Source organism: Ambystoma mexicanum, chromosome 5p, assembly GCF_040938575.1.
Source record: "Ambystoma mexicanum isolate Mex_15411 chromosome 5p, UKY_AmexF1_1, whole genome shotgun sequence".
NCBI classification, from domain to species: Eukaryota; Metazoa; Chordata; class Amphibia; order Caudata; family Ambystomatidae; genus Ambystoma; species Ambystoma mexicanum.
In genome coordinates this window covers 1,158,062,575-1,158,078,148 of record NC_090930.1, presented here as the reverse complement: position 1 = coordinate 1,158,078,148, position 15,574 = coordinate 1,158,062,575, and the positions used below count along the sequence as shown (strand labels likewise).

Genomic DNA, 15,574 nt, shown 5'->3' with positions numbered 1-15,574 from the left:
AAGGGGTATGTCATTCCTCTTTGACTGTGGAATTCAGGCAGGATCCAGCATTACCTGAAGTCAAAGAGATTGAAGAAATGTCAGTACCATGAGAGTCCAAATCAGATGTGACCACATTCTTCCTGATTTCCATGTAGGTGGATTACGTGTTCCGGACCTGGCAGGAATGAGAGTTCTTCATTGCTCCGTAGTTCTTACAGGGAGCATTGGGGGTTGCCCTGGAAATGCTGGCATTCCGCGTTTCGTAGGTCACGTGTTCTGTCACGGTCGGCCCTTTCCTCATGGTCACGTGGGAACATCATGCCTTCTTAGACTCCTCCCACAATCCACTCGCTGCTTCTGAATCTCATATTCTGCAGCTACACTATGTTTTGTGATTGTCTGTGTTTTGATATCTTGCTAGGTTCTACTGGATTACCCTTTGTCTAGCCCTTGTCTGTATTGGTTTGGACCCAACTATTGATGACCTCGGAACGAATATTGGCTACCACTTCTCTTTGATTTTATTCACGTTTTATGCCCGAATGTTAACAGGAACCTCGGAACGCTTTGGGACTTTGCTTTCTCTTTGTGATTCAGTTTGTTTATTTTTTCCAACAAACGTGGAACTGTCTATTCCCAGTGTCTGTGATGAACACCTCCTTCACAAAGAAATCCTCTGAATGAAACTATATCACAACCGCCTGCCATCATAGTTCTTTCTCTGCCAGCATTACATCGGTCTAGTCACCTGCAACTTCTGCCACATGATTTGGCGTTCTGGACTAGAGACTGCCTTGTGAACACTTTCAGGCGTCCTCGTGTCGTCGGGTTCAGGGTTTGGATTGCACTGAACTAGAGACTTTCTTGTGGGACTTTTCAGGCATCCTCGTGCCGGCGGGTATCAGGCATTATTGGATTGTGTTTCCTGTCTGGACTCCTTCAGCTCTTCTTGTTTTCCTATGCTGTTTTCGCCTCCTTGGTAAGACTTTCAACATTTCCATACATTGCAATTTCTTGCTACCTGTTGATTGTTGTTCTCACGGTCTGTTTATTGGTACTTCTTGCCCTTACTCATAGGATAACGACCCATAGTGCCTTAAACAGACTATTGCAGTGGTGTTCATCTACTGCTGTTAAGGTATCCTGCTTATCGTATTTGGGTAATCTTGTGCTTACCATTGCTGCTTATGTTATAACCCTGTTTTCCTTTTTAGGTCAGCTGTGTTCCTGAGGCATTAACCATCTTTGGGTCAATAGGCTCCTCAGGTAGTCCTTACGTACTCCTGAGGAGTACATTGGCAGAAAGAACTCCTCGGCTGCACGACAGGTTCAACTGCCTGTCTAGGACTACTCTGTGGAATCACAGGGAAGTCCTTTCACCCTTGTTGTCTGTGTCTACTCTTCATACCATGCCTGTCTCCAGTAGTTATAAAAACACCAGAAACGCTGATGAAAAAAGTAGAAATAAATAAACCCACTATAAGACACATTTCAGTCTGCATTTTGCTGAATATTTAACTATACAACTGAGTAGTGGAATGTGTCACACATTATAGCCCTACCTATATAATCCTGCAATAGAGGGATCTCTTTTCACAAATGCACACTATAAGTCAGATAGGACACAACCGTTAAATTAAGCAATATGACATTGTTGCAAACTTGTAAAGCAAAAATGTTGAAATAACGTAAGCAAAATATATGTGATAAACAACAATCAATTTATATTTTAATACAATTCAAAAAAGTGAATGTTGAAAGACTGATGAATAAACACTGCTGCTTTGAGGATGAGCTTACCTTTAGGCGACATTGAGGTTTTGGATAGGTTTAAATATTTCAGTCCCTTGGGGAGTTTGGCAAATTGAATACTTAGGGAGGATAACCCTAAACAACAAAAACAAATTAAACAAATGAGGCAACCAGGGATGATTTTAAACAAATTCTTAACTTTTAAAACATGATTTATTTGGGCATCGCTTTTGCAGAGGCTGAAGTGGCGTCAGAGGCGGCCTGATATTCATGGCCAATTTAATGAAGGACAAGCATCAGTTGTTTACAAATATATGCAATCATAAGAATTCTGCCAAATACACGTGTGCATATCTTTCTGAAAATGGAAAAAAGGAACTGTAAGGCTCTCTAAATATGCTTAAGCAAAGAGATAATTTTACATGTTATAAGATTGATATTTGAAAAACACCATTTGACACTTTTCAAAGTTAATAACAGTGCATACAACATACTTTATAAACTGTAAAGAAACATAAAAATTACTTTAAAATAAGTATTCCAACTGATTCACTGCAATGATGAAAGTGCTGCTTGTGTGCACAGAAATCTGCCTACCACAAAGGGTTTTTATGAAGTCCAGGGTTCAGCCACGACACCAAGAGGTTGGCGAACCCCTCCTGATCATGACTGGATGCTGCTGAACTTCTCTTTATGCAAAAGGTTTAAGGAACTCATGGTGGCAACAGTAAAGACAGAAACAATTGATCACAGTTCAAGGGTGTTTATTAAACTGTATAGATAGGCAGGAAAAACGCTAAACCTAAAACTAAGATGGGAGCAAACTTGGACCATCAAACAATAATAAGACGGTCTGAGTGGCGTCTTGTCAAAATAAAAGCCTACACTAAAAAACCTATTGCCAATCCTTACGCTAAATACAAAAAGAAGTGTGGGATAATGTTCATAAGAAAGAAGGCAGTGTTCACAAATAATAAGTCAGGATGCGGTAGCTGGGGTCTCCCTTGCCCATGTTTTCAGCAGGGGACAAGATAGAATTTTGGAGCACAGCACACGCTCAAGCTTTCCCAGCACGAGCCAACACTTCTGCTCTCAGCAATCAGGGCCTTCAGTGGTTAAGTCTCTTTTCTACAAAAAGTCTCTTACCACTGTGGGTCTGACGTATTCAAAATAATAAACAAAAGTTACTTTCTGCTTGCACGTTGGGTGATGCCTTGGATCCCCCACTTCCGGGCGCAGATCCCTAGAAAGATTGTTAATAATACCAGGACCTCCAATAGCTAGGTTTTCTTGCTTTCAGGGGTCTGTCAGGTTCAAAGTAGAAGCTTCAACAAAATGTTCCACAGTTCTTCTCAGGTTTTATTTGGGTGACAGTTCTTCACCCCTGGGTTCCCCCTCTTCCGGCTCAGACCACTCTTGTATTTTTCTTGTTGGCCTTCACGGGTCGGTGGGTGTTGGCTTCTTATCCTTGGATCCCCTCTTCTGGGCGGAGATCCAAACTCAACTGTTCGCCTCCCCTCGATCGGGTTCACTATGGCTTTCAAGGCAATTTCTTCTGTGATATTCACAAATCTCAATGTCTTTTTGGACAGTTCACTGTGTACATCCGGTGGCCGGGTTCCCTCTTGTCAACACACTCTATTTCAGGACTTTAGACTTTGCCCCCTTTGTATCAGCATCCCTCTTTTGGGTTCAATCTTGTCAATCGTACCTTGCTCATTTAATTCTTACGATGCAGGATTCATTTCTCTTAGCTTCACAATCATCTGTCGGTCAAAGACTTTCGACTGTAGAGAGGATTTTACAAGACCCCTGTATGACCACTTTGACGCCCTTTCTTGCTTTCCCAAGGCCTTCTGGTTAACGTAGTTTCAACAATCGGGTAATCGACCAGAGTTTTTTAAGTGAGCACCCACGTGGTGCTGGACACCTCTGTTGCTGGTTTTCCCCCCTTTATCATCAATTGCTTTTTATGCTTTCATAGTTCAACTAGCCGCTTTCTACTTTCCGTTTAACACAGTTCGGTTTCTTATCGACTCTCTCCTCGACTCACCGGCTGTGATGAACCGCTTGGCTTTCTTGATCTTTGGAGTCAAGGTTGGTAACATGGAGACAAGCGTCTCTCCCTGGCTCGGTATCAGCTGAGGAGGGTCTTGTGTACTGTTGACATCTGCTGCAACACACGCTGCTGTCTATTGTTTGTGGTCTTAAGATTTCTTCTGCGAGGTTTCACGGGCCTTGGTCGGAATGGGCAAGGTTGCTTCTCCCCTTGTCACCCTCTCGGTATGCACAGTCTTTCTACTCCTCTTGAACTGCCGTGCTGAGTTAGCTCTCTCGACAAGCGGTCTTGCCTTGCTCGTATTGCGCTCTCGTGCTCCACCTTTTATCCCAGCGGGGAAGGGAAAGGGCCGTCAGGTGTGTGTGGTTCTGGTCAATTGCCTGACTTTGCCTGACCCTAGTATTGGGACATTTTAGGTAAATAGCTCGAGTGTTAGCCTGTCATCCTTTGTGATATGCAAAAGTGTTCACGTTGGAAAGGGGCTGGGGGGTAAAGTGTTTGCGTATCCTACGTGGTAGGTTGGAGAAAAGGTGTCATAAGAAGGAGGATACTGCGTCTCACCCATATGTGTCCGATTTCCACTCCCCAAGGACCCCCCATCCAGGTGATCCTCCCTCACTGGTCCACCCCCAGGAACAGGTTGCAATAGCGATGGCTGTGTCCTGGCCACCTGGATTACAGACCCTCGGGGATTAGTCAGGGAGACACCTTCAGGTTTCTCAAAAGGTAATAGAGTAAAACTGCATAGTCTCAATTATTCAAAGATTTAATGTCAATTTGGCCCAAAAAGCAGACATGTGTTTCGACCTCAAAAGGTCCTCATCAGGGCTTAATACATAGTCCAATGATGGTGTTCCATTGGTACACTCACCAAGACCACTTGCAATAAATGACTATAATGTCCTCAGTATTCCAAAGATGCCCGTTCTTGTTCTACAAACATTTGAAATTTCTCATTGGTCAAAATATTGGTGTACGCAAAGTAGCTGCCTCGCATTGCAAAGTGTGTCAGGTTTCAAAGTCATGTCTCTAAAATGCTGTCCGTAATTTCAAGTCAAGGATGGCAACATTCTGCAAAGAACAAAAAACGTGTAAATTTGTTCAGACTCCATCTATAACAGTGTGGTCGTGCCACCCATTGTTCCCGCGATCGGGTCATGCGGTGCAATCTTGCGTAACGTCTCTGGGCCCATTAAAACTCTGAATAATTGAGAATTTGCAGTTTCACTCTATTACCTTTTGCCTGTGATCTCGAGTTGCAACAGTGTAACAAGCAACTTCATGGTTGAGATAATAATTTTTAGAGATAAGCAGCGCATGACCTAGCTTAATTTTGTATGTCTTTCTATCAAAATAGTATGGTAATGCATCAACTTTCACTTGCGCAGCAACCGTTTCCATCAGCAACTTTACCCAACAACAATTTACTAGAACAGATATTCTTGATGCAGACACCACATTGGTGATGGCATTCTAAATCATAAGAAACAGCTAAATATCTAGAGGTCCAGTGCTACCACACCTAGACTATTATCCCAATAATTAAAATGCCCTACCACAAGATGGCTGCCGGACAATTTGAAGATTTGGCGGACAATGCCAGACACAGAGCTTGGTTAGATTATGTTAATGGCAGTGATGAGTCTCATATGGCGACACTTCTGAAAAGGATGCAAAATGTGTACTCCCCACTAGCAATTAGCCAGTGATATTTGACACTTGGCGAGTTAGAAATGGTGTGTTGTGTGTATGTATAGAATTGAAGTGGCAAGGGACTTTATGGCTTGCAAGCAGCTGGCAACTTGAGTTTTAGTCTCCTGCTCGTTTAGATCTGTGACTTCTCATTTGTGGATGCCACACTGGCTCCAGGTGAGGGACAACTGGAAGGCAGGGGAACGCCAAGAGGGGCATCATTCCTGGACGCAAAGAATTCTGAAGGGACATAGCTCCAAACAGAGGGCAAAGTGATAGGGGCTTCCATTAATTTGGGATGGCCGCAGATCACTGGACTGGAGGAATATTAACAAGAGGATATCGTTTAAGGTAGGCTGTCTTCTTTCAGCTCTCATGTTTGACACAAATTATCAAAATTATACTGTACTGCAGGAGTATAGGCTATTCTCATTGGGAACATTGGTAATTTCAATAGACTACACATAGGTATAGGTGAGTAACATCTCAAAGGCTAAAACTGCTGTTGTACCAATTAGTGACTGGACTTAGTACGCAGAATCGTATTGCTGCAGCTTGAAGGAAATAACTCTTGCTCCCAGAGCTCAACTTAACATAAGCTTGCATTCAAGCACTGTTTCAGCTTTCATTCATGAGTATACAATGTCCTGCTTGGCTGTAATCTGTGGACTAATATTTCGTATTCACTTTGCTCTAAAAAAAATCTTGAGAGAATTAATTCTAAAAATATATGTATTTGTAGCTTTCATTCTTATATATACAGCTGGTAGTTAACAGCGCATCACACACAGGGATTCTTTTTCATGTACTAGGCTATAATTCTGCACTCACACATGGCAAAATAATTTCTATTTTTATAAAAAATAATACAAGAATTCTGAGCATGTGAATGACTCATAAGCCCAAATGATGCTGTACAGCAATTGCAAGTGTAAAAGAAAAAGGCACAAGTGGCGACAGAAATGGCAGTCATAGGCAGCTACAGTGAGTTTCCTCACGTAGGACTGAGTTTGCTGCCAATTGTGGAGCGGGTGCTTTAATTTAAATCAGCTATATAAATCCACTTCAGGCGTGGAGCGCCGGTGCGGAAGTGGTGACAGAAGTGGCAGTCAAATGCAGATAAGGCTGACAGCGTGACCTTCTTGGTAAGCATCCCCCTGCCTTCATTTTGATATTCTCATTTGGCTGTCTTTGTTATCTATTGAGCCTGCTTTGGAGTTCTGTGACCGCAGCAGTATGGCTTTTCCCGGCAGGAGGAGTAAAGCATGCTTGCCAGCTGCAACGTGCGATTCCGTTAATCTGGATTTCCACGCTGCACACGCGCCACAACCTGTTTCGATAACTGACACCCCATTGAATGCAGAGCAATGTATGGTTTCAGAGCAGGTACCTGACACACATGTGCAGACAATTCAGCAGATTTCTATGGCCTCTTTAAAATCTGTTCCTTTTGCGGCATATAAAAACGAAATTTGCCCAGCTACATCCACACCTAAAATATCAATGTTTTTACCCGGTAAGAACGTTGTTACAAGCTCCACTGTCTACTCTGCAGAAAATGGAAGATGAGGTTGTTAGCGAGGATTCTCAGAAATGTGCTAATTCCTCTCTACCTTAGAGACCCCCAGCTCTTTTGCTAAACTTTGGGACTTTGTACTTTTAATTCTAATTGTTTTCTGTGTTTGTTTCTTTTGGTTATGGGGTCTAACCAACTCCATAGGCATCATCTTTTTCATTTGTGTAGCACAGCACCCTCAGTGCAGTGACACATGGAAGCCTTTTGGGATTTCCCGAGGTTTAACTACCTTCTCTGGGATAAACTACTGTTTACCAGAGTAAGTAAAGTGAAATTGACTTTACTAGTCTTGTAAATTTCTAGACCCAGCATAACCTATCTTCCAATAAAGTGCTGGAGGGGTTACTTAGTACTCCCTGTGTCTAGAAACTCATGTAGCAGTCAAATGCTACCCTTTCCTCTCAGACAACAACAAACTACCGTGATTTTTCCCAACTGCGAGTGCCGGTAGCGTTAAATCGCGTGAGCCATGTTTTTCAAGATGGCGTCTGAGTCCCCTCTTTAAAAACAGTTCCCAGTCTTCTCTTTTCGCCATTTCTTTGTGGAAAGGTCCTTCTAGAGTTTTGCTCTGTGCACCAAACCAGCTTTGGTCTCTTTGTTCATTTGCCTTTGGCGGGCTTCAGGAGTGAAGACCGCCTCTGGCGCCTGAGTGTCTGGAGTGGGCAGGAAGTGAGGGAGGTGCCCGATATTCCCTGTGCTTAGTCTCCTAGGAGACACAAATGCACTCTGTGGTGATTGGCTGGCTGACTGTCCGGCAAGGACAGCCACCCTGCTGGGTGAGTGACAGCTAGGCTGGAATGAATGGAGAGAACTGAAGAAAAGGCGAGTCTCTTGGCTTGGAAGGCAGAGTCGACCACTGGAATGAAGGAACCAAAGAAGAGCTTGAAGAGGACGGCTGCTGCAACTCCTGGACCGTTGGTTTGCCTGGGGAAGCCCTGCTGCAGGTCCGAATCGCCAAGTTCACATTGACAGAGAAGCCCCTGCATGGACGACTTCTCCCTTTGAGTTGGTGGGACCAATCAACTTACAAGTAAGCCACCTGGACACCTATCTCAGAGCTGGTTGAATTTCCTCAGAGTTGCAGCAGTAAACCGTAGAACCAGGGAGAGGGACACCAGTTTGTGTGTTTACTCATAGCCACCGAAATTTAAGTTTGGCAAGTGCCAGCTTTTACACCAGTCCCAGTGCAGTCCGGGAGTCCCCCGGCGTCCTTCCTCTTGTCCCCACGACTGAGGCACAGGAAAAGCGAGATCTGCAAGAAATGCCAGGAACAGAAGTCATCAGCTGCATCTTTTTCTTCATTGTAAGGTACTACCAAATAGTACTTACCTCTTTTGCGGTGAAACTGCTTGAAACTTTTGCAGGCCTAATCAGCTTGTGACCCAACATATGATTCTTCTTTTTACAAACTACTTCCAAGAACTTGTGCAGAGACTTTACCGTTTACTTACCAGAACCCCTTTATCCAATCCAAGATTTTAGCCCATTCACTTTGACCTAGTCTATTCTATTGAATTGAATTGAATTGAATTGACTCTTCTGGTGAACTCAAAGTATATGCACTGTCTAAGAATATTTGTAACCCTTCATGTTCTAATAATCTTTGCCTTTTACTCCCCTTGAAAAGTATTCTGAAATAGTATTGAAGTATATTTGTTTGTGATTATATTGCCTCCTTATTATGAATGTTTTATAACTGACAGATAAATAAATGAATAAGTATTTATCAAAGACCTTGAGTTCATTTGAACACTTGTGATTGTAGACCTCTATTTAACATCATTACTGCTCACATTCCCCTCTTGAGATAAGCCTGGCTGCTCAGCTCCGCTACCAAAAACTGTGTAGTACAGACTTATACCAAAGGTTGGTTTGCTTATACCTGTAGTCCTAGTTGTGTGTAGAGCGGTCCCAAAGGGTACAGCATACAAGCTTTTCCTAACAGAGGTCATACCTGACTCACAGCTGGTTCAGGGAGCAATGGAAGCAGAATCTTTGCTACATCACATTCCTAAAGTACCCGAGTGTCAAGTAGCAGACTCCTTAGGAATTATAGCAATGATGGGGGATAAGACTTTAGATGCCAGGACTTATGCAGCATTAAAGATAGCCACACCGGCATCCTGACTTTCTACATGACTTTCAGCAGTAATTGGGGTGTATGATGAGAATTCACTGACAATTCAAATTGACAATCCTGGCTACCATGTACTGATGGAGCAGTTATTGCAGTCGCCTGAACTATACGGGAATTACTCACCCAGCATTAAGGGTCCCCGTTCAGCATCGCTAGGAAATCCATCTTGCCTGGAGCAATCAATGCTACAAGGACATTACAATTTGTCTAATGTTTCACAGTCCTCTATCCCTTCTTTGAATGTTGCCTTTATTACTCTGGCAAAGCTATCTGAGGTGCTTAATGCCAAACTTTCTGATCAAGCCGCATCAATGTCTATGTTTTTTGTTGTTGAAACGTCTCTTTATTTTTTTAATTACTTGAAAAACGACAAAACCCACAGAACTTGGCCCCCCCACCCCCAATTTGCCATAGTGCCCACAGCCTCCCCACATCCCCCATCCCATTCTCTTCCGGAGAGTCAGACATGAAGATCCAACAGTTTGAGTCTCTCGGGTCGCCACTGCTCCCTGAACTCCCCCTTTAAGTAGTCCAAAGTCTCTCCCCATTCGGCTGTAAAGTTCCCCAAATTGCTGTTAACCGCAAACGCAGCCCATTCCAACAATACAATCTCCCACATTTTCCTCAACCAGTCCTGCTCTGTTGGAATCCTGGGGCTCTTCCACCTTTGGGAGATGAGGGCCATCGCGGCTAGTATTTTAACAACTTTTGCCTTAAATTGCCCTCCCCCCTCCCCTGATTCTCGCCACCTACCCAATAGGATCTCGCAGGGGTCCTGACTCGTGCCCTCCCCAAACGCCTGGTCTTGTGCCTGTGAAATGTCCCTCCAGAAAGGTCTGATAATAGGGCAGTCCCACCAAACATGAGCCTCCGTGCCTTCCTCACCGCAACCCCTCCAGCATGTCCCAGACGTTGTTGGAAATATTACATGTAGGTGGGCCGGAGTGTAATGCCAGCCGAATAGGCACTTGTACCAGACCTCCTAAAGCTAGGCAGCCCTAGCCACCTTCGGAATCAATCTCCAAAGCCTTTCCCAGTCCTCTCTTTCCATTCCCGCCACTAGCAGCCCCTCCCATCTGGACATATACGGCCAGTTTATTTTTGGGCCAGCACCCTCCAAGAGCCTATAAAAATCCAAAATCAGCCCTCTGGACCCCTTGTGCGTCAGGAGGTAGCATTCGAACTGTGTCAATTAGCGAGTAGCTCCGTGGACATCACCCAATGTCTGTGCTGGAAATATCTTAGCCGTTCCCCCTCACCCACCCCAAACTCCCGCCTACATACTTCAAATGATTTCACATTCTGACCTCAAAACATGTCTCCAATGACCCTGCACCCCCGCTCTCCCACTTCAGGAATGCCCCCTTTTCCATCCTAGGGTGAAATCCCCGTTATTGAAGATGGGGGTGAACGGCAACGGAAAGGTAGTGATCCCCAATTTCTCCACAGCCCCGTCCCAGATTTCAACCCACCCCTTTGTTATGTTGCTCATATATAGATGTGCCGGTCTTAACCTGCGCGGGAGCCAAAGTACCTCTCCTAGGTGGTGCCAAGCTACCGCTCAATCCATTTTAACCCACTGTTTATTATATTCCGATAGAGAACCATTCCCTGATTACCCTGAGCTGCGCAGCCTCATAGTAGCGATGAACAATTGGTAAGGCTAAGGCCCCCACCCCCTTAGATGCTGATAGTAGCCGTCTGGCCAAGTGCGGCCTCTTGCCTTCCCGGACAAAGTCCTTAACTGCCCTGTCTAAATCCTTAAAAAAGCTAGCTGAGACAGGCAACGGAACTGCCTGAAATAAATAAAGCAACCGTGGGAGGACCACCATTTTGAGCGCCGAACCCCTTCCTAACCACGATATCCTTAGGGCGCTCCACTTCTTGAGATTCTTTTTAATTGCAGCTACCATGGGGGTGTAATTCGCCCCATACCATCCCGACAACTGGGGGGTAACCCTAATCCCAAGGTATCGTATCCCACCTGGATTCCACTTATACGGGGAGGATGCCCTTAAGACCCTTGACTCATCGTCTTTCAGCGACAGGTTCATTATTTCAGATTTTTGCAAGTTCACCCGCAAGCCTAAAATTTCCCCGAACTTGGACAATAGTGCCATACACGCCTTTATTGACTCCTCTGGGCTCGTCAGACTAAGCAGCATGTCATCAGCGAACGCCGCCACCTTATGGTGATGCCCCCCGAAAGGAATGCCCTGGATAGCCTCAGCCTCCCGTATCGCCACAAGTAGGGGCTCCAAGTACAGAGCATACAATAGCGGAGAGAGAGGGCACCCCTGCTTTGTACCGTGTCCCAGATTGATGGGTTGTGACATTGCACCGTTCACCCGGATGCGCAAGGTAAGAGCTCTATAATTCGCCTGCACTATGCTGATGAACCCTGCACCTATGTCCATTATTTCCATGGCCAGAAACAGAAACGACCACTACACCCGGTCGAATGCCTTCTCGGCATCCAAAGCTAGGAGAGTCGCCGGAGTGGGGGTCTTCTGCATTTTCTCAACCAAGTGAGCCACTCGCCTGATATTATCGCCCGTTTGTCGTCCTTGTACGAACCTCGTCTGATCTTGATGGATTGTGTAGGGAGGTGCACCTCCAAGCGCTTTGCCAACATTTTAGTATACATTTTGAGAGCGATGGGTCTATAGGAGGTGCATTCCTCCAGGTCCTTGCCTGCCTTATGTATAAGTGAAATTTTGGCCTTGTCCATTGATGGAGTAATGCAGCCCGTGGTACCAAATGAGTTAAACAGTTGTGCAAGGTGTGGGGTCAGTATGTCGGAAAAGGTTTTTTAGAAGGAAACCGGGTATCCATCAGGGCCCGGGGCCTTTTACTGGGAAGTGATGTGATGATAGCCCGCACCTCATCCCCCGTGATGACCCGTCCCCAAACCCTCCCCGATTTCCCCAGAGAGACGAGGGAGGGGCAAGGGTCCCAAGAAGTCCCACTGGGGCTGGGTGACTGGGCCCTGAGATGTATACAGGGCTTCGTAGAATCTGGCTAGTCGCTCCCTAATCTCCTCAGTTCGGGTAAGCCTCTCCCCTCTTTCATCCTTGATGGGCGAGATCACCTTTTGTTCCCTGTGCTCCTCAGTAGGCACGCTAATAGCAAGTCCGCCTTATTAGCTTTCGCATAAAATTTCTGCCTGACCTTTAACATTGCTCCTTCTGCCTTTTTGGTCCTCAAAATCCCCAGTTAACCCTCTGCCAACCTGTACTCCCTATAGACTTTCCTTGTGGGGACCTCCTTCAGCCTCACCCTCGCAGCCTCCACCTCCGCTTCCAGCTGGGTCTCCAAGAGCCTCAGTTGTTTGTTCCTCTCCGCCTTCAGAGCGATGAGTTCCCCCTTCAGAGTGGCCTTGAACGCGTCCCACCTTACGCTGAGGCCCGTATCCGTGCCGTTATTTCTTTCAAAGAATGCCTTAATGTTGTTTCCTATCCCCTCCCTGATCATCTGGTCCCTCAGGAGTTCCCCAGAGAAATGGCAACTCCAAACCCTTGGCCTTCACCTACCCAACTGCATTTTCATCTTCACAACCCTATGATTGGCGATTCCATGGGGCCAGTCTCCTGCCGCTCTACCCCTCTCACCAGGTTCGCCGAGACCCAGATGTTATCAATTCTAGATTGGGTTCTATGCACGCCTGAAAGAAACGTGTAGCCCTCTTCCTCTCCCCTCAACACCTTCCACACATCCCTCAAACCTGCCCCTTCAAACCACTCCTTCAGCTGTGGGGAGGCCACCGCCCCCCCCCCCCTCCGCCCGCATGCTGTATCCGATCTAACCGCTTATCCCAAGCCAAGTTAAGGTCCCCCATCAGGATGATTTGCCCCCTCGCAAACCCTTCCAATGCACCCAGGGTCTCCCTCACAAACTTATCCTGCCCACATTTGGGGCGTAAACCGAAGCTATAGTGTAAGTTGTGCCCATATGGTTCCCCCCCTCACCATGATGAACCTCCCATTTTTGTCCCTAAGGATATCTTGGATTCTGAAGTCCATACCTCTCCCAAATGCCAGCGCCACCCCCCTTTCTTTGTGGGAACTGACTCAAAAAAGATCTGTGGGAAACCCTTCAGGAGCAGGCGGCCCTGATCTTTGCGCAGCAGGTGGGTCTCCTGCAGGGCCAAAATATCTGGCACATGTGTTCAAGTGAATTGTTCTAATTTAGGGGAGAATGTAACCCCTTCACATTATGAGTTAGCCACCTAAAACCGAAGTGGTGTTATGCCTCACTCCCTCAAGCAGCCCTCCTGCCCCCGTCCCCGACCCTCCCTTGCTCCCCAGTACACCTGGAGCTCCTATGTTAAGCGCTATGGCCCCTCCCTTGCCCCTCTCCTGATCCCACCCTTTCCCCCCCAGCCCAGAACCCCCAACTTTGGGCCAGAACGCACCCTCCCTCCCAACGCCCCCGCCCTGCTTCCCCACGCCCCCCCGGACAATCCCGTCCTTGCTTGTTCCAACATGTTTTCTACTCCTCCCTCCCAGGCCCAACATGCCACCCATGAGTCCACCACCCCCATATACTACCCGAGTGTCGGTTAGATCACCCGGCCCCCTCAACATTACGACCTCCCTCCCCCTCAGTACTCCGAGCTTTCAACCTCCCCGCGGGGCACCGCAACGCACCCTTTCTCTTGTATAATGGTTGTGTTGAGCTATCCCTTGATAGTGCGCCGAAAAATAATGGAATGGCAAGTAGTGATGATTAATCAATTCCTGTTTATTTTTGTGATGTTAGAGCCTTTGTGGATGACACGTGTTTCGGCAGAGCTGCCTTTATCGAATCCAGGCTATATAGATAGCTCATAAGTCACTGCATAATGCATAAAGGTGCTGAAGTTCACAGGGATCCCTCTTGGAACATCATTCTGTTCGCCAGCCATGTGTGGACCAGACTCTGGAAAAGACCCCCAACCAAATGAATATCAAATACAAAAACACAGGTCCTGACAAGCGGCGAGAATCGGGCACCAACTTTCCCTCACACCAAGAAAAATGGAAGACAATCTTAATGGGCAGGAGTTTCATCAAGCCCATCTCTAAAAAAAGCCCTACCAAAATGTTCCCCTGGACCTGGTCTACCATGCATGGCTCGTCAAAACAGCCTTTTTACACTACAAAATACATTCACTCAAGTCACGGGGTACAACTTGCTGCTTGGCTGTGGAGGATTTACTTTCAGTAACCTAAGTTTGAAATACAATTGTTTCATTCCTCTAATTGGATTGGGGCAATTTGTTCTCATGTTTTCGTTCTGTGTTATAAATTTGATGGGTCATGTCCTACTTGCGCATGCCTCATACTGGCCCAGTGCAATATTCTTTTTGTTGTACTTTGCCAGAAAGGGAAGAGCCGTGTGCTCGTCTCCCCCCCCCACCGCGAACTGTTTAATTTTTTTTGTTTTTCTTTTTTTAGGAAGTAAGATTGTCCTAAAATTGTGAATCTTACATTATGATGACCGTAGTATGATAATTTACCCCGTCTTTTACCTAAAGCACACTCTTTCCACTCTAGTAGCATTATAGCTTTGAACGCCATCTTCCTCAGCTGGTGTTTCCTGAGATTAATTACAACACCTTTACTACCCATATAGAAAAGATGCTTATTTATTTTAAGGAAGGGAAATTGATTTAGTCATTAAGAAAACATGTGGGAGAGGAATGGAGAAAGTAGAAACCTAGAAAGACAGGGACGAAGGCGAAGCAGAGAGATAGAGCCATGAAAAGAATGTACATTGGCTAGCTAAGGCACTTACAGTGTGGCTAAGGGAGGAAAAGAGAAAAAGGACACAAGAGGTGGCATGAAATGGAGGAAGAAATAGAGGTTGCTAATAAAAAGTGGTAGATATAAACAGGTACATGAAATTCGGTGTCTGGGGGTTCACCTCCATCATTCCTTACTTGTGGATAGGTAGCTATGGGATTTCTAGAGCGCGACATCTCGCCTCTGCAGAGGCATCATGGCACTGGGATCTTGGTAAATCACCATCAATGATGTACAGAGCCAACAGAGATCTAATTGTCTGGAGAACAGGTGAGTTTTCAAATTGTATCGTCTAAAATCTATGTGATCTTCAAGGGAGCACAAGAAGGGTGGTAGAAGGTGCAACAATTTCGAAGCTTAGACCACAAAGGAACGGCAGCCCCATTTTTTTATTTTTAAATCTGGTGAGAGTCAGTTGATCAGCAAGTGTTAATCTTAATTGCCTGCCAGGGGCATACTGAAAGAAACAGCAGCTAGGTACAGATGAGTATTTTGTAATAAGCCTTATGCACCAATCACTGGATCATAAGCAAGCTCCACCCTTTTCGGTACCGGATGCCAGAGAAGTTCTCACATTAGCCGGCAAGGTG

General features: G+C 45.8%; 1 protein-coding gene across 1 annotated transcript in view; it reads right to left on the bottom strand.

Annotated features, from left to right (window-relative positions):
- The window catches only part of CARMIL1 (capping protein regulator and myosin 1 linker 1), a 1,545,633-nt gene that overhangs the window by 614,163 nt on the left and 915,896 nt on the right, over nt 1–15,574 (bottom strand). The window contains exon 12 of the mRNA XM_069613644.1: nt 1,783–1,869. Within this exon, the coding sequence (XP_069469745.1) occupies nt 1,783–1,869 (87 nt within the window). The remainder of the gene's footprint in view (nt 1–1,782; nt 1,870–15,574) is intronic.